Source organism: Hippocampus guttulatus, chromosome 18 (assembly GCF_054856545.1).
Source record: "Hippocampus guttulatus isolate MCC_2025c chromosome 18, RoL_Hgut_1.0, whole genome shotgun sequence".
In the NCBI taxonomy this organism is placed as follows: domain Eukaryota; kingdom Metazoa; phylum Chordata; class Actinopteri; order Syngnathiformes; family Syngnathidae; genus Hippocampus; species Hippocampus guttulatus.
The window spans coordinates 10,034,247-10,060,807 of record NC_141278.1 but is presented as its reverse complement, the minus strand read 5'-3'; the positions used below and the strand labels follow the sequence as shown (position 1 = coordinate 10,060,807).

The following is a 26,561-nucleotide window of genomic DNA, read 5'->3' as shown; positions in this document are numbered from 1 at the left end:
AATTTAAGTAACCAAAGTGTCATCATGCACTAATCACATAAATATACTCGTGTAATTTCATTGGTTATTATGAATGCCGCTTGTCGTGTATCCTCTGCATCGCTCCCTACCTCACTGTCCGGCGGAGGAACGTTATTAGCTTTGGATGCTATGTTAAGAGTTGCTCACCACAGTCGACTCTGAATAAATATCCTCCCACTGTGAACAAACTATGACTTCAACAGATACTACCGATTAAAACAATTACGCATCTGACAAAAACGTGCCGAAAGGTGTGCTTGTGTACAATGTCACTTCGGAATAATGAAGTCCAATTTACGCGATTAGCATTGACGTAAATAACCATATTCATTTCGATTTAAAGTACAACGTGGTTTTGTCTGACAAAGTAGTCCTTAAATAATATTAAACAATGATTATTCTTATCTTTTACACACCAACTTACACTGGTGAGTAACCTGACTATAATCAGAACCAAAATGCACAAATCTGCTTCTTTATCTTCCTGCGGGCTAATTTAGATTGGGGGCTTAAAGTGAGGCCAAAGTATTCTGAATTCCTTTTCATTATTCAGCATCAAAGATACATAATATAAAGAATGTGAACCTCACACTCCACACTTGATGTTAATTGTTTCAACAGCAGCAAACAATGTGTACTTTACATAAGCAAATGTTAACCATTATTTAATAGTGTTTTTCTATGAACATTTTGACAAGAAAAGAATCACAAAGTGACGAGTTTAAAATTCAACATTTAGGTTTTAATTGTGGGGTAGCAATCATTTCTCGCACTACTGTTTAAAATAACTTTAAGAATGGCTTATATGTAAATATATGAAACCCACATTAAATCCAGAAAATGACGTCTGAGTAAATGATATATTCAAGATTAAAAACATGAGCATGCAGTACATATACTGTACACGAAATTAGATTGCAATGGCTTCAAGTTAGCGTTGCTTTGTTTAGAATTTTGCCAACAGAATTTCGCCCATGTGTTTAGAGCTACAGGGAGAAATTTGCCGTAACTAAGCGGGGGAATTAACAATACAAGAAAGAAGAAAATAAATTCGTGTTACTTTTGATTACATTCGGTGGAGTTCTGCATTCACTTCATTTGTTAGCTTGCTAGGACACTAAACTAGCACTTCCATCGGTTTGTGACCAACGTTCATAAACATCGTCAGGCGCAGCCAAGTAACAACAACATGTAACATTTGCGAATATACTGATCTGAATATCTACAGTCATCAAATAATATACTTCTTCATGGGATAATACTTTTGATGAGAGATCCGCGCTCACTTCGAGTTAGCGGCTAAAGGTCACGTGTCTGTGAATACGTGACGACGTCAAGCTTTGCGTCATAACCAACACGGAACTCAACGGGCGGATTTGACAATCCTCGTTTTCAACCATTATTAGAGGTGAATGATTATGGAAAGAAATAATTTTTTATTTTGACGAAGATAGAAATCACAGTTATTTAAATAATCATTCATTGAGTTCAAGACTTTTACTTTTTAAAGTATTTATTCAACGACGAAAAACTCAACCAATCAAAACTCTCATGCCCACGTATCCTTGCACGTTGAACACAATTCGTGTTGTCAAGTAAGATAATGACCGTTTCAATATAATGTGAAATTTAAGCCTCTTGGATTTTCATTCTGCTACATCCACACATTTGATGCCTTCCATCAATGTTGAAACATTACTCTTGGCTTTATCATATTCATTTTATCTTGTTACTTTCACAAGTCTTGGGATTTACTGGACTGACCTTCAATCTCAACGGTTGTATTTCATGCCAATTCATGTGTCAATGTGTGTTGGTATGACCCAAAACAAGACAAACACAAAAAAAACCAACGTCATTGGATCTGTATCTCCTTTAATTCAGAGAAACAACCATTGTGTCTTTGAAAACTCAACTTTGCCTATCACAATCAATACAAACATTTATGATACAGCAATTACAGATGCAGACACGATTCATTCAAAACCCAGACAGAAATGTCCGACGCCCACCGGCAGTGGCATGCGTGCGTCCTAGTGATGACGGGGGGGGGGGGGGGGGGGGGGGGGCAGTCCTACGCGGGAGGCGATGGCATTACAGCCGGGCAGGTGTCCACGCGGACGGTAACGAAGCCGCTGGACGAGCTGCCAGGACTGAAGTGCAGCTTCAGCACCGTAGTGCCTCCTGTGGGAGGTTGCGCAGGACATCACATCAGATGGTCACTTTTGCTGAGGAAGTTCCCATAGCAACTGATGCTCACACCCCACTGATGAGCTTTTGTCCCAAAGGTTGATCCCGGTGGAACGCCTTCCAATTTCAGTCAGCTCCAATCGGGATATCACTTGTGAATTGAAATTCAACTTTGTAAAAAAAAAAAGACCATGTAATTTCTTGTTTTTTTTCTTCTGACACAAACTGAAAAGAATTATATTCAAATTAGACATTTTTCAGAAAGGCTAAAGAACACACAATATTATCTGCCTACGTGTGTTTCTCCACTGTTTGTCTTTGGGGGGAAAAAAGTGTTATTGTTTTTGATTGCCAATTGAAAATGGAAAGCTCAAACGCTATGCGGGTGAGCTGAGGACTCTGTTCCAAGAGATGACAAACCCAAGTGGCGTGATGTGACTGACCTCCAGGCATGTGGATGCGGCGACCATTCACAGAGAAGCTGAGACAAGTGCCTGATGACTGGACATGTAACTAGAATGAGAAGACAAAGTGATCTTATTGATCGTGGCTGATGACAGCAACAAGCGTTACCTCCAGCGTATCGCAGGAGTCGACCGGCAGCACGAGAATGTAGTACGTCGTACTCACCGGCGGGTCCTCCTTCTCATCTTCAACCCAAAGGAAACATGAACACACATTTTTATTTCGCTGACTTGATGATTACAACAATTTTCAACTCCTTTGAAAGTTTCACCTTCATCGTGAATCGCCTTCACTTCCTCCAACTCCATCATCACATCGGCAGGGGCGGCCATCCACACACACCGAGACCTCCACGAACTACTAAGTCACATAAGTTGATCACAAAAATAGGTCAACAAGACTTTGTCCCGAAGCTTCACTGGCACCAAATCCATTCGATTCATCAATGGAATAATTCATATGATCAGCCATTCCAAAAAGATTGGATAATGAAGGCCGGATCGATAATACCGCCATTGATTTTTTCAAACATGTCCAACTGAATGGCGAAAACCGATTTGACATTGAAATAACGGATTTAAAAGCTCGGTCACGGTTCGAATCAAAACTCGTAAATCAAGGCAACGGGCTAATCTCAAGTATTTTCGTCTCTAGTTTGCACTGTGAAAAATACAGTATCTTTTTTAAAAGGATTGCTATTAGGACAGCAAGTGTTCATCATTCCTTGTTCCTGCTTTTGGATTACTACAGCATTCCAAAACGCTTCTTTCAACAAATCAACGGAGAAGTAAACAAAAATCATAATACGAAAAAAAAGAATCACGGAGGATGGTCTTGGAGCGAATCAAGTTGTGAGGGCAAAATGACATCAAGTTGCTCACAAGAGCGTCTTTCAGCATTGTCCATAAATTCTTAACTAATGCTTAGTGTTACTTTGCGAATGATTTGATGCAAGGTGAGCGGCTGACGTGTTGCCTTGTCTCGGACACTGCCACGCTGCCCCCCCCCCCCCCCCCCCCGCTCCAACCCGCCGATGCTAAAATGCTAACGTGCTAACGCGGCAGCGAAATTCCACCAATGCTGTCAATCCTACAAAACAAGCGTTTCCTCAACAGTTTCACGAATATTCTCTTACCTTTTGTGTACCTTTGCAGATTCCCTAAAATACTTATAGGAGTGAAACTGTAAGCACAAAATAGAGCCTTTTCCACAACAAAAGCAAGTAATAGCTCTTTAACTAGTTGCTAGTAGTTAGCCGCAGACGCTCTGCGTGTGTGTGATATGGCTCCTGGTTGTCGAGTAGCCTTCCGCTAATCATGCCTCGCGCTGCATGGCGGAGGGATATTGTTAGCTTTGGAGGCTATGCTAACAGTTATTCACCATGCAGTCTACTCTCAATTGATCCTCCATATGAAGCCAAACTTTATCCGCATTTGATTAAAAGAATGGCTACCGATTAAAAGAATGGCTATCATATAGTTGATACTGTCGCTTGTACACCAACTCACACTGGTGAGTAACCTGATTATAATCAGAACCAAAATGCACAAATCTGCTTCTTTATCTTCCTGCGGACTAACTTAGATTGGAGGTTTAAAGTGAGGCCAAAGTATTCTGAATTCCTTTTTATTATTCAGCATCAAGGACATATAATATAAAGAATCTAAACCTCACAATCCACACCTGATGTTAATCTTTACAACAGGAGCAGACTGCTAACCATTATGAAATAGTGTTTTTTCTATGCATTTTGACAACTGAAAATAATTGAAATTTTGACAGTGAAAAGAATTACAAAGTGACGAGTTTAAAATGAAACATTTGGGTTTTAATTGTGGGGTAGCAATCATTTCTAGCACTACTGTTTTATATAATTTTTAGAATGGCTTATATTTAAACATATGAAACCCACCTTAAATCCAGAAAACGCCGTAGTATGACATCTGAATAAATTACATATTCAAAAGATTAAAAACATGAGCATGGAGTACATATACTGTACACGAAATGAGACTGCAGTCCTGGAGTTCTGCCTTCACTTCATTTGTTAGCTTGCTAGTACACTAAACTAGCACTTCCATCGGTTTGTGACCGACATTCATAAACATCATCAGGCGCAGCCAAGTAACAACAACATGTAACATTTGTGAATATATTGATCTGAGAATCTACAATCATCAAATAATGTACTGCACTCCTGGGATAATACTTTGATTAGAGATCAGCGCTCACTTCGAGTTAGCGGGTATGGGTCACGTGTCTGTGAATACGTGACGACGTCAAGCTTTGCGTCATAACCAACACGGAACTCAACGGGCGGATTTGACATTCCTCGTTTTCACCCATTATTAGAGGTGAAGGATGACGGAAAAAATGATTACTGGGCTGACCTTGGATCCCAAGGGTTGTATTTCATGGCAGTTCATGTGGCAATGTGTGTTGGTATGACAAAAAAACAAAACAAAACAAAAAACACAGTCATTGGATCTCAACTCAACTGTATTTATAGAGCACTTTCAAACAGCCATCGCTGCATACAAGATGCTGAACATGGAACAACTAACATATACAACAGTAAAGCAACAAGTCGGTAACAAGAAAGCACCGAACAGCAAAACCAAGAACAAATCTGAGTCATGCTGAGTCAAATGCCAAAGAATACAAGTGAGTTTTGAGGCGGATTTTAAAGATGGGCAGCGAGGAGGCTTGCCGAATGTTCAGTGGGAGGTCATTCCAGAGAGAGGGACCAGCAACAGAAAAGGCTCGATCCCCTCTGAGCGTCAGCCTAGTTCTCGGTACCTCCAATAATGTCTGGTCCGCAGACCTGAGGCGCCGGGCAGGTGTGTGGGAGCGGATGAGCTCGGAGAGGTCAGGTGGCGCGAGGTCATTTAGAGATTTGAAAACAAATAATAGGATCTTGAAAATAACTCGAAAATGTATAGGGAGACAGTGAAGGGATGCCAAAATAGGAGCTATGTGCTCCCTCTTACGAGTACCAGTCAAGAGGCGAGCGGCGGCATTTTGGACCAGCTGGAGGCGCTTAATGGAGGATTGGCTCACTCCAAAGTAAAGGGACATTGCAGTAATCGAGCCGGGATGTGACGAAGGCATGAATTACTGTCTCAAAGTGTTCATGAGAGAGGAGAGGTTTTACTTTGGCCAGCTGTCTAAGGTGAAAGAAGCTGGATTTAACAACGGTACCAATTTGCCGGCCAAGTTTGAAATCACTGTCCAGTTTAAGACCCAATCTGTGTCTCCTTTAATTTTGAGGAAAATTCATTGCATCTTTGAAAACTCAACTTTACCTCCATTCATCCATCCATCTTCTACCGCTTCTACCACTTCCTCTAGCTCTTCCTGGGGAGGCATTCCCAGGCCAGCTGGGTGACATAGTCTCTCCAACGTGTCCTGGGTCGTCCCCGGGGCCTCCTGCCGGTGGGACATGCCCGGAACACCTCACCAGGGAGGCGTTCAGGAGGCATCCTAATCAGATGCCCGAGCCACCTCATCTAGCTCCTCTTGATGTGGAGGAGAAGCAGCTCGACTCTGAGCCCCTCCCCGATGACCGAGCTTCTCACCTTATCTCTAAGGGAGAGTCCAGACACCCTGCGGAGAAAAATCATTTCGGCCGCTTGTATCTGGGATCTCGTTCTTTCGGTCACAACCCATAGCTCGTGATCATGGATGAATGAATTAATTAGTAAGAAAGTGAAATAGCACGACCGTATGCTAAAACAATAGCAGTTCCTCTGCGTTTTGGCCTCTGAGGAGCAGTGTGATGCCGTGCAAGGATGGAGTACCAATTTAGAATGAGAACAGAAGAAAGTTGCGATTGAACTCTCTTAAACCGTTTTTTGGCAGATGAGGGAGAATATGTGCCTCTGAGTCGCGTTACCTGTGTGTATGTGTTTCAACAACGAATGTTCTTTATTTGAAGGAATATCACTCCCTAACTCCATGCTAATTTACCGTTAGGATTTGAATCGGATCCAATGGGACCTTAGCATTAACGCTAGCGATGTTTTAAAAACGAACCACGTTTTGTATTTAGATACACAATGTATGTACGTAAATGTTTTTATTATACTGTATATGTATTTTTTACAGTAATTTCCGTAAAGGCCTCACAACAAAAAGATTGCCTTAAAAATGCTTGCGTGTAGTTTTATTTTGAAAAGTTGCACGTGAACGTCAGATGACTTCCTGGTTGCAATTTGTCGACCTTGCTGGTCGGGGAGCCACTGATCGATTGGTGCTTCCAAAAATAAAAACCCAACGAAATGGACAAACATCGGCCATTAGCTTCACGTTTGGAGTGCAAAGTTGAAGGTTTGTTTGTTTTCATCTATTTTTTTTTGCCGACGTCGTGAAGGCTAGCTGCAAAGCTAATGCTAAACCGTTAGCAGGAGCTAGCTGCTACTGCTACGAGGTGTCACCATAAAACGAAATTTAATTTTTATTTAAAATAATCAAAAAACCTATTCTCGACATGCTTTATGCGATGTGACACGCTGGCGTGTCTATAGTTTATTGTGAACATACAGAAATGACTGACAGCGTGCTTATTTCACCTCCCGTTCATCAAGAACCTCTTCAAAAATATTCCTTTCATTCAATTTTTACTGGTTGTTTAGAAAACAGGCTGGAATACTCAAACTTTTTGTGGGACTGTCTACTGCACGGAAGCTACAAAATCCTTTTCACATCTAAAGTGAGGTAAATGCATACATAGTTTATTATTAATTAACTCATTCACTCCCAAAGACATACAGTATTTATATGTCTTTTCACACTCCACACGTTCAACCCCAGATACTTATTTTTTTTTCATTTTTTTCAAGACTTAGGGTAAAAAAAATGGTCTAGAATTGGCTGGTACTGAATGAAACGTTGAACGTGTGGAGTGTGAAAAGACATAAATATGTCTTTGGGAGTGAATGAGTTAATATTCTTTTTTTTAACCTACTGTATGTACAGCTAGAAAAATTACAGTGTATTGCAGTTTTGAGATAATTGAACTGGTATGGAAAACTTTAGAAAAGTTTTATTTGTGCATGATCAAAAAAAAATTGAAATCTGAAGGAAAAAAAAGCTTGTTTTCTTTCAAATCAAATAGTCACTGACTGTGTGCTGGAGCCCTCCTCATAGTGGTGAAATTAAAGCTACGCTTAAATGGTCCAACTGCAGCCCACTGTGACACAAATTTTGAGCTACAAACAAACAAATAAAAAAGGACTTGCTTTGATTCATTCTGCCTAATACTGAAGTCAAACTTATGTGGTGTGACAGCAGTCACAGAAACATGATCGGTGATCAAAATAGTTGTTGATTAAATTGCTGTGTCCTGGGTTTGTTTCAGTGTTGCCGTCAGATGTGCTGAAAGTCATCGTGGGGGAAGATCGTCAGAGGGAGTGGAGCTCCCGGGAGTACTGGGAGATACCCCAGGCCCTCTGCGTTAAAGAGGAGGAGGAGGAGGAAGACACCGTTGACGAATTTCCCAACCATAGAGACCAAAGCGACTCGGACGAGCGAGCCGACTCCGATCACCGTGACTCGGAAGCGGATGCCGGCAAAAAGCGCTTGAGCTGCTCGCAGTGCCGCCAGAGCTTCGACAACAAGTACCGGCTGGTGCACCACACCAGGACGCACACGGGCGAGCTAATCATCTGCGCCGTGTGTGGCAAAAACTTCTCCAGCAAAAGCAACCTGCGCACGCACATGAGGACACACTCTGGGGAGAAACCCTTCACTTGCTCTGTGTGCGGCAAGGGTTTCTCCGTCAAGAGGTACCTAGTGTCCCACATGCGGACTCACACCGGAGAGAAACCTTACTCCTGCTCCGTTTGCGGCTCGGGCTTCAGCTACCGCATGTCGCTGGTTCTCCACATGAGAACGCACACTGGGGAGAAACCCTTCTCCTGCTCCGTTTGCAGCAAACGCTTTTGCCAGAAAGGACAGCTGAGAGCGCATACCAGGACGCACACCGGGGAGAAACCCTTCCCCTGCTCCTTTTGCGGAAAGACTTTTTCTGAGCGCGGACACATGATCTCGCACGTGAGGTCACACACGGGGGAGAAACCGCACCCGTGCTTGCTGTGTGGCAAAACCTTCGCCACCAAGAGGAATGTGACTGTCCATGCCAGGACTCATACCGGCGAAACGCCATTCGGCTGCAGCCTTTGTCACAAGAGATTCCCATACAAGTATCAGATCACAAGACACAAGTGCACTGACACGCAGTAGCCGAGGCAGAGGGTTCTGGGAAAATCCCATCCCAGAGAGCGGGTAAAACTCGCAAATGTTGTGTGTGTAATTCCTGGCTCTAATGTTTATTCATTATATACATTTTTAAAAAATAAATTGGCCAATTAACTGGTTTGGGGAATTTTCAGATGCCAAATATTGGAATTGGACCACCAAAGAATCCATATCGGTCAGGCCTAAATTGCAAGGCACCAAAAACGCCTGATATTGATGCACTTGCGAAGTTTAAAGGATGCTAAATTTAACGAGGCAGTGAAAGAAGCGATGTCACAGAAAATGCCATACTGCCAACAATAAAGATCTATGAAAATGAACGCCTTCTGGAGAAATATTTGAAGATGCCGATTATTGCAAAATATTGGTTGCTGTGGTGTAAGCCTTTTTCGTATTCTTGGTGCCATGACATGTAGAACTTACTTTGATGTATTTTGACGTTGGCCGATTGCTACTATTGGCAGGGTTGTTTGGACCACGCATTATTAAAAAAAAACATCAATAATGAATGAGCATTAATTGTTCTTAATTGTCAATTGTTCACCCAGTGTGGACGTCAAAATGGCTGTTTCGACCACTTTGGTCATACAGCTCAGTCAAACGTTTGGCTCCAAGGAGATTTAGTCCAACATCGATTTGCTGAGAGTTTGTAATTTTTTCACCCTCCATAAAGTGTAAAATATGAATCTATTTAAAAGTTCGACGTTATAATCTGGTGCATAATTAATTAAAACCCGTAATAACGCGCTCGCTGGTAGATTTTGGAAGTACGTCGCTAGCGTCCTTCCGTGTGCCAAATTCGCTTTGACGCGCGAAGAAGAGAAACAATATGGCGCCCGTCACAGGAGAAATACGTTCATCGTTTTTATAAAAAAACAAAAACAACAATTACCACAACTACACTAGAGCGCAGAAAGTGGATAAACGTTGAAAAGCGAAACGTTTGTATTTTCCACAACTATTTGTGGTCTTCTCCGTTGTATTTTATTTTACTTTTTTTTCTGCGAGAAGGCGGAAGACAGAAAGCTAAGCTAAGCTAATGTTGTAGTATGAAATCAAATCGTATTTAGCCCCCATCCCACCTGAAAAAAAAAGACAGCGCTTAGACTATTTGTGTTGGTCCAAACTCAAAAGTCGAAGGTTGCTTGGAAGCTGCGAACCAAACCAGACGCGGAAGTTCTCCCGTGAAGTGTTGGTACTGTGTGGGGAGACAAAATGTGTAAAGTCCAGATGCTGAGAGCTTTGTTGAATCAGCGACTAAGTGCCGCTGTGGAAGAAATTCTTGTGGCGGTTGAAACAACTATCGCCGAGTACGAGGAGGAGCTTTCTCGATCCAAAGAGGAGATCGAGCGACAACGACAACTGCTCGACGCCGTTTTCAAGTCTCCACTTGAAGTTGGACTACACCAAGCAGGTTTGTTCCGTTTCAGGGAAATCATCGAAGGGTGCAACTCTCGAATCTCGATTGTTTTATTGGACATCAATGTATCTTGGCAAAATCGTTTGGGCAAACGGAATTAAAGTTCACCCGTCAAGGTTTTATGACAGGAGGGTATTTTAGGTTCATCCTGAGAATTCAAGCTCCAATATCTCAAACTTGTTCTCTGAGCAGTCTCGTAATGCGCACGTAAATGTTGGGACGCAGTGGTTATTTTGCCGTGACCTCGTATTATTTTCTTCTCGAATTGTGTTTATGCAGTAGTCATTTACCTGAATAGTAGCAAACAAGGATAAAAAAGTGCGATTTAAAGAAATCATTTTAACAAGTGTGTCATATCTACAAATGTACATATCAGAGATACCAGCTATTGTACATCCTCTTTCACTTCATTCAATCCCGCAGTCGTGTAACATTCCTTTTGTCCACCTGGACTCTTTTAAAGCAAATAGTTTTATAATCCTTGGAGGTTCTCAAGCCCAAGGTAATTGTGGATTTACTTTTGTCAGATAATATGACACCAGGATTGAACCCTAACCCGTAACAGGGGGCTCACAAGCGGTCATAAATATTCATAGACATGCCCCCAAGAGGGGAAATGACTTGTTTTGCACCTGACTAAGCAGATGAAGAGGTCCCTGGGAGGCAGGAAGGATATCCTGTCTCAGCTGGAATTTAGGGGAGGGAAGCTCTCACACTGACTGGAGAAACAATGGATTAATGTTTAGGGAATTGAGATGTGTAGCGTGTTGCCATCGTCTTGTCCAAATTAGGATAAAGTCAGCAAAGGACACAATTCTCTTGTGGTTGAATTTGTGAGCCTTCAAGAAGAGATGCGGCCAAGGTCTGGGCACTTGCCATATTGTTTTTTTCCCTTGACGCTAGTCTGTATCCAAAATAAAATCCACCAAAGAAGTTTCTACGAATTTATTATCACAAAATAAATTAATACAAACCAAAAAATTACACAATCACGACAGCCAACAAGAGTGTTAAATGTGATTTATGTACTGTAGGACCTCGGACCAATTTGAGACATTGGAAAGTTGCTCCTGAATTGAATTTCAAATACAATCAAACGGTGTTGAATTGAACTTGTTTAGGACGTTGGATATTATGAACCGCAAATCTGACAGACGACCACACGACGTGTGTTCTTTGTTTTTCAAGGTGTTTCCCCTGAGCATCGGCAGCATGAACCCGAATCCCATTCCGTGAAAGAAGAGGAAGAAGAAGAAACGCAGGAGCACTTCCCCAGTGAGCCACATAACTCTTTCAGATCTTGGTATACATAGAATATCGAAATATACATTTGTCGATCTTTCCTGGGTATCGATTGATACCAAGTGCCACTTCAGAAATAGCAAATGGACCAATCCCAATCTCGTCTTAATTATTAGCGATGATTCATTTCGCCGCCACGTCACAATACAAATATGATGACCAGCCAAAGGATGAACTTATGAAAAGCATGCCTTCTCGTTTTTTGAGGCGTTGGGCCGGAGCAGCAGGGTGAAGCCGAGCTCCTCCGAGTTAAAGAAGAAAAGAAAGAAGAAGAAGAGGAGGACGAGGAGGAGGAAGTGCAAGTGAGAGAGCAGTTGGAGCCGCTCACAGAGTTGCCAGGTGAAGCACGCGAACGCTTCGGAATGCATTTTTGCTTCTTGGAAACCCGATAGCGTTAAGGCCTTTCTCTCGCTGAGCGGCAAATGCTTGCGAACGTCGGCAATTTTGGCTTTCGCCGGGCTTAGGAAACCATTTATTTATTTGTCTTTTTGAACACGTTCCAAATTTCCTTGCAACTCTTTTGTTTCACCGACAAGGGCAAATAGCGCTGGGCGATATGACGACGGATCGCATTTCATCGCGTGGGTTTTCGACCCTCCGAGTCTATCGTCGCTCCACATCCGCAGGAAGCTGCTTGTCATTAGAACGTCAGAGGAATGCATTTGGAGCCTAATCAAAACACAAAGAATAACAAAACTAAGAGTTAGAGATTTATGATCTCCCTCCCGTAACTGAATGGCGGAGACGTCGCCAAAGGCTTCCATGGGCTGCTTTGGTCACCTGCAGCCACAGCGAGGCGCCGCAGCAGCTAGCCATAGCAAGTTTAGCAACGAGCTTCGGCCGTCTCCTACTGCTTGCCAAACACGTTGCGGTTTCGCTGCTAACTCGGCAGTCACAGCCTCCGTGGCGGAAAATGAGCGACACTTATTCCAAGTACCGTATTTTCCACACGAAAAGGCGCACTGGATTATGAGGCGCACCTTCAAATAATGGCCTATATTTTAATTTTTGTCATATATCGCACGCACGCGATCTACAATGCATCCACTAGATGGAGCTACACTCTTTGTCGTCTCCGTGCCTTCTCTTCTTCCCTCGACTCGAGAGGCGTTCATGACCGCCTCCAAAAAACGGAAATGAACGATTACTTCAATGAAACTACGAACATTTCAAATACAGTAATGCACCAAAACAGAAAATCACAAAATAAATTCTATAGCCCCGTAGCTGCAACAGAATGATCAGATGTCAGTAAATTTGATCTTAGTTTTACCGTTTGGTGCCTACTACCATCTTTGTTCCTGATTATTGCTTTATTGTTGTATATATGTTAGTTGCCCCATGTACAGCACTTTGTATGCAGCAATGGCTGTTTAAAAGTGCTCTATAAATACAGTTGAGTAAAGTTGAGTTAAATTGGAGGAGACTGGACTGTCTCAGAAGTGTTTATTTTTTCCTTTGTTGTGTACTGTATTCACAAACGAGGAAGTCACAAAATAAATTCTGTAGTGGGGCTATAGAATTTATTTTGTGAATTCCTCGCTTGAGTTTCTGTTTTGATGCATTATTATTATTGTAAGACGTATCGCTAAAGTTTTTTTTTTTTCTCCGCCGCCGCAAGAGACCATGTGAGCACGGTTCCATTTTCGATGTCAGTCCGTTCGCGCGCGTACGCAAACGCATCGGCCGCTCAGGGAGGGAGATCATCGCCCATTCTCCGCCATTGCTCATCACGGCAGGCCAGAGGAAACAAGGCACCAAGAGGAAGGCGACGAGCCCTCGGGACACTTTTGGGCAAGTCGTGGAGGTCGTGAACATTTTTGGCGACGAGGAACTCCCGTCGCTTTGGGAAGACGGTGCGGAGCCGCCGGTTGCGGTTGAACTCGCAGATGAGTCGTCGTCCTCAACCTGTGGTGAGGGTGAGAAAAAGAAGAGTTCGACTTTTGCGTGGACACGGGCCGACAAAGAAGTGTTGGCTGCCTTTTTTGAGAAGTACCCCATGTTTTATGACTCCTGTTTGGATGAGTTCAAGGACCCAAGTATCAAAAGAGCCGTGGTGAAGCAGTTTGTGAAAGAGCAATTTGAACACAAGGGCCGGCCTGCGCCAACCTGTAAGTACCGACGTTTTCTGGGTTCACTTTTAGGAGTTAGACATAGCAAAGGCAGCGCTTTGATTTCAATTTTGTGTGTGTGTGTGTGTGTGTGAAGGCAACTTTGTGTTTAATTTGTGCTAAAAAGAGGACAAATGAAATAAAATGGTGTTCATTAAAGTAACCCTTTCATGCACCCTGTAACCTGATAACACAATAAGCCGTCCACTGTAATAACCGCTGTCCGTTTAAGGCAGGGGTGTCAAACAAATTTTTGTCGCGGGCCACATTGTAGTTACGGTTTCCCTTGGAAGGCCGTTATGAATTTTGGGAAACCATATAAATGTTTAACCACCGCCACATATTACATACACAGCGCACAACAAATTGATGGATAACTAGTTTTAAAATCAGAAGTCAAGAATAATGACTGTTATTGTGGATTACATGTGATAAATTGAAATTTTGGTTCAGACTTTAGCAAGCATCATGGAACTTGACATTTGCTTTAAAATGATGTGGTGGCCCGGATCTGGCACCTGGGCCTTGAGTTTGACACCTGTGGCGTAAGGGTTAATCGGTAGTGTTTCAAGGTGGAGTTACTTGGGGTCTAACATGTTTCAGGGGTACACACACACGCGCGCACACACAAAGAAAAAGGTTGGGGACCACTGATTTAGTGGCCTCTTGTGGTATTGCGACATAAATGTTTATGTCTGTGCAAATGGATTGGGTGTGTATATGCATATTCTGGAAATTACATCTTCATTTTTTTTCTGCCTTTTGTTTTTCCAGACAAGCAAGTCATGGGCTTCCTGAAAAATTACAGGACCAGGTTTGTCAAGCTAAACAGCAAAAAGTCCACGCAGGCAGATGAGCAGTTAACAGCGACGGAGCAGTGGATTTTGGACAACTTTGCCTATCTCCGCCCACATATCAAGAAGAGGCGTGGCAGACGAACACATCAGGTAAGAGGGCCCCAAAATCCAGAGAGTAAATTCTGATCAGTTTTTTTTTTTTTTTGGGTCATGATATGAATTTGGTGTTGCGATTCCCTCCTTGCAAGGCGTCCTCCAAAACACGATCGCAAGCTCGGCCGGCGCCAATCGCCTCGGACAGTGACGTGGACGACCCCGTGCCGTCCACCAGCGCCGTGTGTGGCCGCAGGCGAGCGCAGGCGGGGAGCAGGCCGAGCTGCCGGGCCGGGCGAGACGTCGCCGCTGTCCCCGGCGGCGCCGATGAGCTGCTTTCACAGGTGACGCAGCTTTGTACCTTTTTTGGAATCTTTTCTTTCCGCAAAGCCGCATTTGCTCAGCGGTCGGCCCATCAATGGAATCTTTTTCGCGTAACGCCACCTTCCGCCGGTGCTCATTCCTCCTGGTCAGTTTTGAACAAACGCTGATGCGCGTTATTTTCTCTCTTCCAGCTTTTGAGCAGAGCTGATCAAGCAGCGCAGCGGAGAATCGGACACACCGCGAGCCACGAGGCGGAAGTCAAGCGTTTCACCCAGTATCTGAAGGCTCTCATGATGAACATTCCGGAAGGCCAGACTTGAAAAGGACTCCAGCCAATAGGTGCCGACCCCCCTTACGCTGGACTTTGGCGGTCGACGCTGCCCTCAGCAGCAGCGACCCGCTCAGCAGCAGGACCTTCCTCCGCCGCTACATACGAGTGAGCCTGCGGTCAGAATCGACCGCCATTGCCGCCGCGACGTTCGCTCCCCTGACTTCGGTCTGTGCTTTCAACAGCTGTCTGAGTTCACTGCTGAATTATTCAGGAAGCAAATCCCTGCCCGGCACACCCGACCACCACTGACATTCATAGAGACTGAATAGTTGATTGCATTGTTTCTTTTTTTTTTTTAATTCCATTTTTCACTTTTATTTTGACAATTCTTTTGGTTGTTTTTATTGAGAAACAATAAGACAATTGTTTTCATCGCAGTATTCTTGTCTTTTTTTTAAATAATCTATTAATCAGTAACTGCATTTAAATGGCAGGTAAAAGGTAGGAAAGTTTTTACTTGGCGTTGATTCTTTATTGTGCCCTGTATCAGATGGCAGTAAACAAATCAACCCAAGCAAAATATCAGTTAATCTCTTAATTTTTTTTTTTTGTTGTAATTCTTTGAAAAAAAAAATTCTCGATGAGTTCCGTCATCGATTTTTTGTCGATTACTTCTTGCAGCTCTACTTCATTTAAAGTACTTTTCCCTCTAGTTTGGAGGAGAGGTCAGTCACTTGCGGATGACCGAATCGCTGAAGATAACCCGAGTGTTAAAATAAAAGATCGTCTGTCTCTTGTTCATTAGATCACGGCGACGTCTGTGCGATGAGCCAAGGAGACGCTGGAGAGCCGAGTGGTTACCGCGTGAGAACACAAGAACTCGATGACCACTTGGATCAACTCATGCAAACCCAAAATGGTGACAAGATCAAAATTAAGCCCCCAAATGATGGCAATTGGATCTGCTCCGAGTGCGGCGAAACTTTCAATCAGCGTTCCAGTCTGAAAAGCCACGCATCATGTCACGCCAGCGACAAGCCGCTCAGCTGCTGGTTTTACGCCCGCATATTCAAACATCGCTCCACGTTCGAGAGACACACTCGCATCCACATGGGGGGAGAAACCTTTCAGCTGCTCTGCGGCAGCGCCTTCAGCCGCCACACGGCCTGGACGACCACATGAGGACTCGCCCTTGTCGATACATCCTGTTGCTCTGTTAAACTAAAAAAAATCCTCATGGTTTACGTTTCACGAGCCTGTTGCAAACACACAATTCAAAACACCACTGATGAGCTAACAAAGAACACTACTCAAAGGCATAGATTCTTGATCCTCTCCAGAAATGACTACTGTTAATATACCTGCAGCTTACTGAGGACCGTCTCCATGGACATCTGTTTTTCTGTATGATCCTGCCCCCAGGCATGGAAGGAGCAGCACAGTGTTCAATGAAATGAAGCAAAAAAAAAAAAAGTGGCAAAAACAATTTCATGACATTCTATTTAGTTACAGTACTTCATTAATGTATGCTTTTATAGAGTGCAAGATAATGAAGTGCTATTTACAGTATCTTTGTGTACATTTTTCATTTATCTCAACACTAGACTGGAAGTCGAAACAAATCGAATATATACAAATTCTGAAATGCGGACGTGTTAATCACAAGCACGTGTAGTTTTAACCTTCAATTAATAGCCTGTCAAAGCCTACAATGACTTCTAAGATATTGAAGACTCGAGGGAAACAACAGCCCGTAAGCAGCAAAGACCGTTCGCGCCATCTTCTGTTGAGCTGCTCACCGCTCCGATGCGCTAGGTGGCAGTATGAATACTACAAGTCATTTTCAACAACAGCAAAAGAACATGCAACTGAGATTTCTTTTCTTTGTTTAGATATAGCAAGAAGCATGTCGATGACCCGCGAGCACCAAATCGTCACGATTGTTCATATTTTATCTATCTACTAATGTGGCCTTAACAACCAAGCAGACGCCGGATTGTAGTCCGCTACGAGTTGGTCCAAAAGTGGAGGTTGTACTCGTTAGCTTAGCCTGCTAGCTGATAAGTGGCCAATTCCGAAAGTTAGCTTCAGAAGCCAGCCGAGCCGAGCGGAAAGTAGTGTTGTTTGGAAATGTGCAAAGTCCAGATGCTGAGAGCTTTGGTGAACGAGCGACTAAATGCCGCCGTGGAAGAAATCTTTGGATTGTTCGAAAGGACCCTCGTCGAATACGAGGAGGAACTTTGTCGATCCAAAGACGTGATTGAGCGACAACGTCAACTGCTGAATGCACGCGAACCTTCGGGAGGCGTCGACGCCACAGGTTGCCACGTTTACTCCTCTCACATGCTCGCTCACACGCTCATGGTTTCGGTCAGGGTAGGCAGCCACAACTCACAAAATGATGGGCAGATATTTCACCACCAAGCTCGCAAGGGAACATAATCGGACCTCCTTTAAACATGCTCACAAGTCCGACTGCTGAGTGATTCGGCAATTTTTGAACCACCTGTTCTCTCACACTGAGCTGAAGTCACAATTGTTTGACATATGAGCATTTTCCGAAACAGTCCCCTTTTCTGTCCCCTTTGGTGACTCGCCCAATCTCCTTGGTTGGTTATCGGGTGTTAACTCTCCTACCTCCTCGATCCTTGGACTGCAAACTTGGACAAAGCTAAGAGATTCTCAACTGTCGCAAAGTAGCTGCGTGACAAGAATTATTTTTTTTGTCTCTTTAAAATAGGACGTTTGTGGGGAACATTTATGATAGCGACTCTTGAAATTCCGGTCACAAAACGCCTTCAAGTTAGAGTAAAACAATATCACTTGATAATTTTCCTCAGGCGACCCCTCCTCTGATTGAATGCCAAGTTTCAGTCCAAAATCTCCACCAATAAGCCAGTACAGGTCAAAATTCTGAGGCCGTTCCACTCTTAACGCATCAAAATTGCCCCAAAAATGTCACATTAATAGTTTCAATTGACAATTTTTTCTTGCGGGAAGTGTAATAGGTCGACAATCAAACTTTGTCTTTTTGTCATTCCATCATGACTTTGTATCAAATTTATAAATTGATTTTGCTATACAACTAATTTGGGTTACAAGCTTGGTAATGGATCTGATTAAGCATGCAATTCAAGGTACCCATTATGATTAGAACTTTTTTAACAATAAGGCAGTGTTCATATGGTCCAAAATGTAGGTGTGAGAGTGACTGTCTGAGGTTTTGTGCTTTTTGTCTTTTGTGTCCTACAGACGTCCAGTCAAGTCAAGAAGATGTTCCTCCTGAGGAGGAGGCCGAGCCTTCCCGGGTCAAAGAGGAGGAAGAGGACGAGCCTGAGCCGGAGTCCCCCCACCTTATACACGAAGGGGGCGAGATTCTGCTCGAGGCGGAGATCACCAAGTTCCATGTGAAGAGTGAAGACGAAGAAGACGAGGCTCAGTGGTCACATCTTAGGTAGGCTTGTAAAATGCTGGCAAAATTCCATGGAAATTTACAAACCAGAATTCAGGAATTCCAAAAATTGAAGATTGGCCCATTTTGTGAAGAGCGAAAATCCACAAACATTTGCTGGCCCCCACAAATAGAGATTTGTAATTGCTTTGAGGTGCCACAAAATGGCAACAAAACACTTCCAACAGATAGGATCATCAAGTATCAACACCATAGCTCAAGAATGCACACGATCAAATCCACGTTGCATGTTCAAACAGGTAGTTTGTCACACACCCATCTTGCCACCAGATGACACACACCATCTCTCAAATTGTGCAATGAAAATGTGTAGACTTCCCTGCAGGAAGACAACTGAATTCAAGCCGAAAGAACTTTTTGCCAACCAATCGCAGGGCACACAGAGACGAGCAACCATCTACGCTCACACCCACACCTAGGGACAATTTAGAGTGTTCAGTCAGCCTCCCATATATGTTTTTGGAATGTGGGAGAAAACCCATGCGGGCCCAGGGAGAACATGCAAACTCTGAACAGAGGCCAGTGACTCCAGAAGAGCTGAGGCCATACCTGAAGGCTGCAGCCTGAAAAGGAGGCCCAAAACGAAGAAGCAGGTCAAGTTGGAGCCTGGCTGACACACCGGAGAAGAAGAGGACGGAGCAAGAAAAGGTGTCCAGCATGGAAAAGAAAAACACTGGATGCAATCTCAAAAGGATCCGCCCTTGGAAATTTCAGTTGACGGCAGAATGCAGGACAAGACAAAATGGCAGCCCCCCCACTGTGATCGATGAAAATGGATACATTGATGTGCGTCATTTTTATTCCACAAATAAAATATTCAGAATATCCTGTTTAAACTAATGAGCACACACAACATATTTTTAAAAATGTTTGCGTTCCCCTTTAATAATGGCTGCTGACCAACAGTATCGATAGTTACAAAAATGTGAACATTGATCGAGGCTCATATATATGCAAACAAACAAAAAGATTTTCCGTATCTAAAAGGAAGTTTTTGGTTTTGGTTGTCAGGCGGTCAACTTGCGATGGAATTTTACAGGAAAATCTCCATCTCTTTGCCACCCCTAAACTCAGGACCGAAGGCGAGGAAACGCGACCGTACGGGCGCTCTTCCCCGGCGTCGGACTGCGAGGAGGACACGGCGTCGGAATGCGACGAGACGGACGACGGCGAGGAAAGGGCCCGAGCGTCCGAGGGCGTCCTCGCGTCCGACGGCAACAAAACCTTCGTCTGCTCCTTCTGCAGCAAAAGCTTCAGCCGCAAGGACAGCTTCATCCGACACATCCGAGGCCACACGGACGAGAAGCCCTTCGCCTGCTCCATGTGCAGCAAAAGCTTCAAGTACCGCTACGAGATCAGCCGCCACATGAAAATCCACACGGGGGAGAAACCCTTCAGCTGTTCCGTCTGCGGCAAGACCTTCGGCCGCCGCGAGCACTTGCTGTCGCACACGCGGAGTCACACGGGGGAGAAACCCTTCGGCTGCTCCGTGTGCGGCCGAGGCTTCAGCCAGCGGTCGCACTTGGCGACGCACTCCCGAACGCACACCGGCGTCAAGCCCTTCTCGTGCGCCGTGTGCGGGAACAGGTTCTCCCTCAAGTGCGTTTTGATCGCACACATGCGGACGCACACGGGCGAGAAGCCCTTCACGTGCTCCGTGTGCGGGAACAAGTTCACTCGCAAGCGCAATTTGTTGATGCACATGAGGAGACACACGGGTGAAAAAAGTAGTCCCATGCTGTGCGCGTGATGGGAGGAGTGCACCGGAACTTGAAAGTTTGGGATTGGCAAACATTTTGGGAGCAGCGACAGAAGTTTTTTTTTCTGGGATCATCTTCCTGAAATGCCCATTAAAAGTCATGACAATGAATTTTTTTTTTTTAACCGCTGGAATTCAAAAGTTGCACATTTTAGACAAGAGCATGCAGGAATGTTATTCTATATTCAGTTGACACGTTACGCGGATGGAAACTCTCCATAGGAATTCATGGGCAAGCTTTGTTTCCATATTTAAATGTTTATTTTTAAAAGGATCCCACATAATGACTTACTCCAAGCTGCAGTTGGTAGTTGAAGAGCTGATGCGTCAATTGAACCAAAGCAACGGTGACGTTTGCTCTTCTTCCTTTCTGTACATACACTACACAAAGTAAATAAATATGCTGTTTTAACATGTCGACATCCCCAAATAAAAGCAGCTTCTTTCTTCCAGAGTGTGAATGTGAGAGTCTGTTTTTTTTTTAACCCGTTACATATAAATGGTCACAAATTCATTTGTAAATGAAATGCTCACGAAAAAAGGAACGTACTGGAGGGGAGGTGTCAATTTGGAAGGAGCCAAATGCGGTCAGGTATCCAGCAGGTGGTGCTGTGCCCAGAAAATGCCCATTTTATTTAATGCGGAGTTGATTGTTTTGTCACCTTAATGTGCACAAATGTCAGAATGTTTCTGTTAATGGGTGTGATTTCTGACGTGCTCATTTTTAAACTCGATGGATGAGCATTTTTTTTCTTTATACTGTATTCATATATGAGGAGTTTAGCTTAACTCTTGGTAATTATTCATAAATGAACAAGTTACATTTTTTCATTATGTTTTTCTTTTGTCCTCAGGGGTGGGGGGCATGGTACTTGCACCCAAAGCGTCTCGAAACGCCCCTGGTTGTCACGTGATTTCGCCGAACGACACAAGCCCTCCCTCTTGACATGACGTCACCCAAACAGCGAGAGCAAACGCGTCGCTCCTCCATCCACATTTCACAAGCTTGACAAAAAGATGCTCTTACGCACACTTGACTTCTTTCATCAAGAAAGCATTAGCCACCGAATTCAAACGCACGCAGTTTTCGGTGGGGAGACTTTGAATGAAAACATGAACAAGCGCACAACTGTTTGAAAGGCACGCAGATGGCAGTGACGTCATGACATTTTTGTCTCGAATGCGGAAGTATACGGTGCGCGTTTCCCCGTTTGCGGTTGTTGGGCCATCGAGGACGAGTTGATGTCACGACAGAAACCAGCGAAACATGTGGAAGATGAACTTGTTGCCACTGTTTGTGGTGGCTGTGCAATTCCGCAGCGTGACGCCCGGTAAGTGCGCAACTTGCACTTTGCAACTCGGTTCTATCAATCGTCTGCAAATCATTAATTTTGAATTTTGACGCCCTTTACCGGAATTCGGCGACACTTTATGTTCGTTCATTCCAACGCTCCATCCTTTTGAACTGAAATAAGACAATAGTATGATATTAAATAGTTTCCACCGCGATGTCTTTTCGACAGAAATACTCACCTAAAATTACCAAAATCTTGTATGATATTGATAATCGTTGTTTACCATTGAATTCAAAGGACCATGAAGTTATTTAAATGACTACGCAAGACAAAATGTGTTTTGTATTTTTAAAAAAATGCTGGAAGAATGTTATTGTTAAGTATACAAATGTTTCCAGATGCTACAATATTTTTTGGACATAAAACTGTCTGAATTATTTTTTTTCTTTTTCTTTCAGTGATTCACTCACTCAAGTATTTCCAAACGACATCCTCTGATATTCCGAACTTCCCAGACTACTTTGTGGTTGGTCATGTTGACGATGTTCCGATTTCACGCTATGACAGCAAGAGCAGGAAATTTGAAGCCAAACATGAATGGATGAACAAAATGGAAACCGATGTTGCACACTACTGGGAGAGACTGACCCAGTACAATATTGACATTGAACAGACCTTCAAAGTCAACTTTGAAATTGCTAAAGAGCGCTTCAACCAAACTGGGGGTTTGTTGACAATCAGCTTTCCACTCTTCACGTTGATTTCATGCACTCTTACACTTTTTGATTTATTTCTATTGTATTTATTTATTAATTATTTTAAAAATATTTATTTATATTTTTATTATTATATTATAATATATATTAAAATTATTTGTATAAATATATGTTTTTTATATTTATTGTATTAATTTTCTATATTTTATATTATATGTATTTATTTTTTATATTTCATATTTTTTACATGTATTTATTTATTATAATTATTTTATCGTATTTACGCACGCACCCACGTTATACACACTATTGGTTATTTCTGTACATCCTGTTACTTGAACTTGCGTGCATGCGTGTGGGTGTGTGTGCGCACGTGTGCATGACGTCTCAGGTGTTCACATGCTCCAAGTGATGATTGGCTGCGCATGGGACGATGAGACGGACGAGGTGGTGGAGGGTTGGGAACACCTCAGCTACGACGGCGAAGACTTCCTGTCGTTTGAGTTGCAGACGCAGAGATGGATCGCAATCCAGCAACAAGCTTTCGCCACCAAACACAAATGGGACCAATTGGACAACCTTAATCAATACTGGAAGCATTACATAACAGAGATCTGTCCTCACTGCTTGAAGAAGCTTATGAGCCACGGGGGGGACTTCCTCATGAGAACAGGTACGATCACGTCACAGTTTACAGCCTCTCATCATTCTCTTTTACTCTTCTCAGTTCAGCGTTTCCAGTTTTTGAAGTGAGGGCGGGAGACGGGGAGAAGCGGCAGTGAAACAGTCCAAAATGACAAGAAATCATTTGCTTAGTAGGGGGCGTTTTTGGATTAACATTGCTACACTCTCAAGCATTTGCCCAGATTAGTCTCGAGGAAAAAAAAATATTTGAGCTAAAATGACAGTTTGTTTGTATTTCGCCAAGCTATCGGCACATGCCTGGTGGAAGACCTCGAGTTCAGTTGAATGCCGTTTGCGCTTAAAGCTGTGATTTAGACACGGTCTCAACTTGCATTCTTTTCATCTTTGGGCTTCTTATACGTTCTCCGCATGGCGGACTTTGCGCGCAGAGCTCCCGGTGATGTCCCTGCTGCAGAAGACGCCGTCGTCTCCGATCACCTGCCACGTGACGGGTTTCTACCCCTACAAAGCCGCCCTTTTCTGGAGGAAGGACGGCACGGAGCTCTACGAGGACGTGGAGATGGGAGAGACCCTCCCCAACCACGACGGAACCTTCCAGATGACGGCCCACCTGAATGCCGAGCTGCCGGCCCACGCGGAGGACCGCTACGAATGCGTCTTCCAGCTGTCCGGCGTCGAGGGCGACGTGGTCACCAAGCTGGACAGAAGACTCATCCTGAGCAACGAGCGCGACCGAGGTGAGCCAGCCGCCCCCCCCCCCCCCCCCCGATGTCTTCCTTCTCACGTCTTCTTTGCTCTCGTCCAGAGGAAGAAGTCAGGAAGATGACGCTGGCCGTGGCGATCCCCGTCGTGCTCCTCGTTCTGCTGGCGCTGCTGCTCGTGGTCCTCGTCAAGCTTCACAAAAGCAGACGAGGTGAGGGACGCAAATGCGTGTCTGGTCGGCAAAATTTGGCACCAAAACAAACCGCAACTTGTCTCTTTTTTTTTTCTCCTTACAGCCAAATACACGGCAGCGTGTAAGTAAAACGTCACCTGTTTTCGTCCCACCGCAAATGAGCGTTGAAGCCTCAACGCTGTGTTTGCACCCCGCAGCCGTTGACAGCGATTCCGAGCTCCCTCCCAGGCCTCCTTCCGAGCCCGCTTCCGAACACGTTTCCGAGCCCACTTCCCTGTGAGATGCAGCCACCTTCACCTGGTGAGTTAGTTCGTCAACATGGCCTCCGCGTGTTCTTGGGACTCTCTCAAGATTCAGCTGTGCCATTTGCTGTGCTCGTCTTCCTCCAGGTGTTGGAAGACAACTGAGGGGCCTCCATCCGAAGGCTTTCCTGTCAGGCTTGGATTTCAAAACAGGGAAAAGATCGGAGTTGTTCTTCAGAGATGATTTGCGCACTGCTGTTATTATTATATATATATATATTATGTCGTGGTAAAGAAGGAGCTGAGCCAAAGGGCGAAGCTCTCAATTTACCAGTAGATCTACGTTCCAACCCTCCTCTATGGTCACGAGCTATGGGTCGTGACCGAAAGAACGAGATCCCGGATACAAGCGGCCGAAATGAGTTTTCTCCGCAGGGTGTCCGGGCTCTCCCTTAGAGGTAAGGTGAGAAGCTCGGTCATCCGGGAGGGGCTCAGAGTCGAGCCGCTTCTCCTCCACATCGAGAGGAGCCAGATGAGGTGGCTTGGGCATCTGATTCGGATGCCTCCTGAACGGTGAGGTGTTCCGGGCATGTCCCACCGGGAGGAGACCCCGAGGAAGACCCAGGACACGCTGGAGAGACTATGTCACCCAGCTGGCCTGGGAACGCCTCGGGATCCCCCGGGGAGAGCTGGAAGAAGTAGCTAGGGAGAGGGAAGTCTGGGCTTCCCTGCTAAAGCTGCTGCCCCCGCGACCCGGCCCCGGATCGGCGGTAGAAGCTGGATGGATGGATGGATGTTATTTTTATTTTTTGCTGGCTTTGGTGTCTTGGAGATTTGATTGAGTTGCTTTCTTGTGTTCATTTAATTTGTAAGAAATCAGCAGTCTCATCATGACAAGGATCTCCCCCCCCCCCCAGGCTCAAATGAATTCCCAAGTTACCTTACTCGGCTGCTATTTAGCCAGGGCGACTCGTCTTTGAGTCAACGACAAAGAGAAGAGTCTCAAAATAATGAAAAGGCCAGCGCGACCCGGACGAAAACTTCCAACGAAGATGAGCCAGAATTGCAAACGATTCAACTCGCAATCAGCTCGTGATCGATCAAAGTCGGTCTGAAGTTACCTGAGAGACTTGTGACGGCAGATGGCGGTGAGAAGCTCTTGCCAGTTTTTTCCATCGACACTTTTTCACCCTCAAACATACTGTTTTGCAATAAACATTTGACATGTTTTTAATCAAGAAATCTTCATCATGGGCTCTTTTTCATACTGGTAAGAAGTAAACACGGGAAATTTAAAATATATTCATATTGATGCGCTTGCACGGGTAAAATCAAGCAATTTATTTGTACATGTTGAGAAATAAAAACAGCATTTGTGTCACCTGAATAAAGTCGGCGAAGCTGCTCTTTTCGATTCACCAGTCTCACGAATCTTTACTCTTATTTCTCAAGTCGTGCAAGACTTGGTGACGTCACGGAAAGGAAACCACGGTAAAAACCAAACAGGTCGCCGTGCGCTTTTATCCACAACTAACGGCGGGTAAAGGCAACGGAATCAATTTCCTGCTGTTGCTTGTTTTTCATGTTTCACTTAAAAAGTTCACGCTTTGCAGCCAGATCGTAAGGTGTGTTCCTTTTGCTCTTCCTTTCGATCGGTTTCATGTGACGTAGGTTAGAAGTGTATGTTGATGGGTTCGTTGTTTTTTGTGGATAGCTCTACTTTACGAACGGCAAATGGAGAGATGGAATCCTTTGAATGTAGTTTTATTAAAAGTGGAAAAAAGACGTCTGCACCGTCCTGAACACGTTCGAGAACACAACTCTCCTCGTAACTAAAATCACTTCCTGCTTCTCTTACTTCAACAGCCAATCAGAACCTACCAACATAAAAACACGTCTAAGAAAATGTAAGCTTATGTTAAATTATTAATTATTTTCATTTTACATTTGAGCATTATATTCTTTTATGTTATAGTTACCTAAATTATATTCTGTTTAATAATTGTTGAACCATTCTTATGTTGCTTGCGTCTGATTGGCTAAAGAGAAGCAGGAAGTGTTTTCGCGACCGAAAGGGGGTGTTCTCGTTCATCCGTTCGGAGGTGCAGACGATTTTTTTTCTTTCTCCTTTTTAATAAACTGCATTAAAGATAAGATAAGAAAACATTTATTAGTCTCGCAATGGAGAAATTCCCAATTCACAGCAGCAAAGTTATGAAAGGAAGAAGTAGAAAAACAAAATATAGGAGCTGCCGGAAAGGCAGCCACTCTCGCGGCGCCATCTT

The 26,561-nt window shown here is 44.0% G+C and overlaps 4 protein-coding genes and 1 long non-coding RNA gene across 6 annotated transcripts; 4 read left to right on the top strand and 1 right to left on the bottom strand.

The window, feature by feature from the left end:
• Window positions 1–2,672: 2,672 nt before the first annotated feature.
• LOC147191140 (uncharacterized) lies at window positions 2,673–3,095 on the bottom strand. The gene is made up of 3 exons (XR_015103698.1): window positions 2,948–3,095; window positions 2,842–2,861; window positions 2,673–2,724 (listed from the first exon to the last, which is right to left on the bottom strand). It is a non-coding gene; the product is annotated as an uncharacterized LOC147191140 (long non-coding RNA).
• Window positions 3,096–6,888: 3,793 nt separating this feature from the next.
• On the top strand, window positions 6,889–9,443 carry LOC147191139 (uncharacterized). Its single transcript, XM_086136253.1, has 2 exons — window positions 6,889–7,005; window positions 8,036–9,443. The coding sequence occupies exons 1-2, from the start codon at window positions 6,957–6,959 to the stop codon at window positions 8,917–8,919; spliced, it is 933 nt and encodes a 310-aa protein (XP_085992379.1). The 5' UTR covers window positions 6,889–6,956; the 3' UTR covers window positions 8,920–9,443.
• A 319-nt stretch (window positions 9,444–9,762) lies between these two features.
• LOC147191138 (uncharacterized) lies at window positions 9,763–16,205 on the top strand. Of its 2 annotated transcripts, XR_015103654.1 has the most exons (8): window positions 9,763–10,348; window positions 11,543–11,629; window positions 11,864–11,995; window positions 13,396–13,767; window positions 14,542–14,714; window positions 14,813–15,001; window positions 15,173–15,417; window positions 16,058–16,205. XR_015103654.1 is itself a non-coding variant. In XM_086136245.1 (7 exons), exons 1-7 carry the CDS (start codon window positions 10,150–10,152, stop codon window positions 15,299–15,301), a joined length of 1,281 nt encoding a protein of 426 aa, XP_085992371.1. In that variant the 5' UTR covers window positions 9,763–10,149; the 3' UTR covers window positions 15,302–15,689. The 2 variants fall into 2 exon arrangements, 1 of the variants encoding a protein (XP_085992371.1); XM_086136245.1 differs by lacking the exon at window positions 16,058–16,205 and having other exon boundaries at window positions 15,173–15,689.
• Window positions 16,206–17,115: 910 nt separating this feature from the next.
• Window positions 17,116–20,937, top strand: LOC147191137 (uncharacterized). The gene is made up of 3 exons (XM_086136250.1): window positions 17,116–17,572; window positions 18,505–18,706; window positions 19,799–20,937. Exons 1-3 carry the CDS (start codon window positions 17,383–17,385, stop codon window positions 20,472–20,474), a joined length of 1,068 nt encoding a protein of 355 aa, XP_085992376.1. The 5' UTR covers window positions 17,116–17,382; the 3' UTR covers window positions 20,475–20,937.
• Window positions 20,938–21,497: 560 nt separating this feature from the next.
• LOC147191136 (major histocompatibility complex class I-related protein 1-like) lies at window positions 21,498–25,694 on the top strand. Its single transcript, XM_086136249.1, has 8 exons — window positions 21,498–21,814; window positions 22,237–22,503; window positions 22,886–23,167; window positions 23,568–23,876; window positions 23,945–24,052; window positions 24,138–24,155; window positions 24,232–24,334; window positions 24,424–25,694. The coding sequence occupies exons 1-7, from the start codon at window positions 21,751–21,753 to the stop codon at window positions 24,312–24,314; spliced, it is 1,131 nt and encodes a 376-aa protein (XP_085992375.1). The 5' UTR covers window positions 21,498–21,750; the 3' UTR covers window positions 24,315–24,334; window positions 24,424–25,694.
• The last annotated feature ends 867 nt before the right edge of the window (window positions 25,695–26,561 follow it).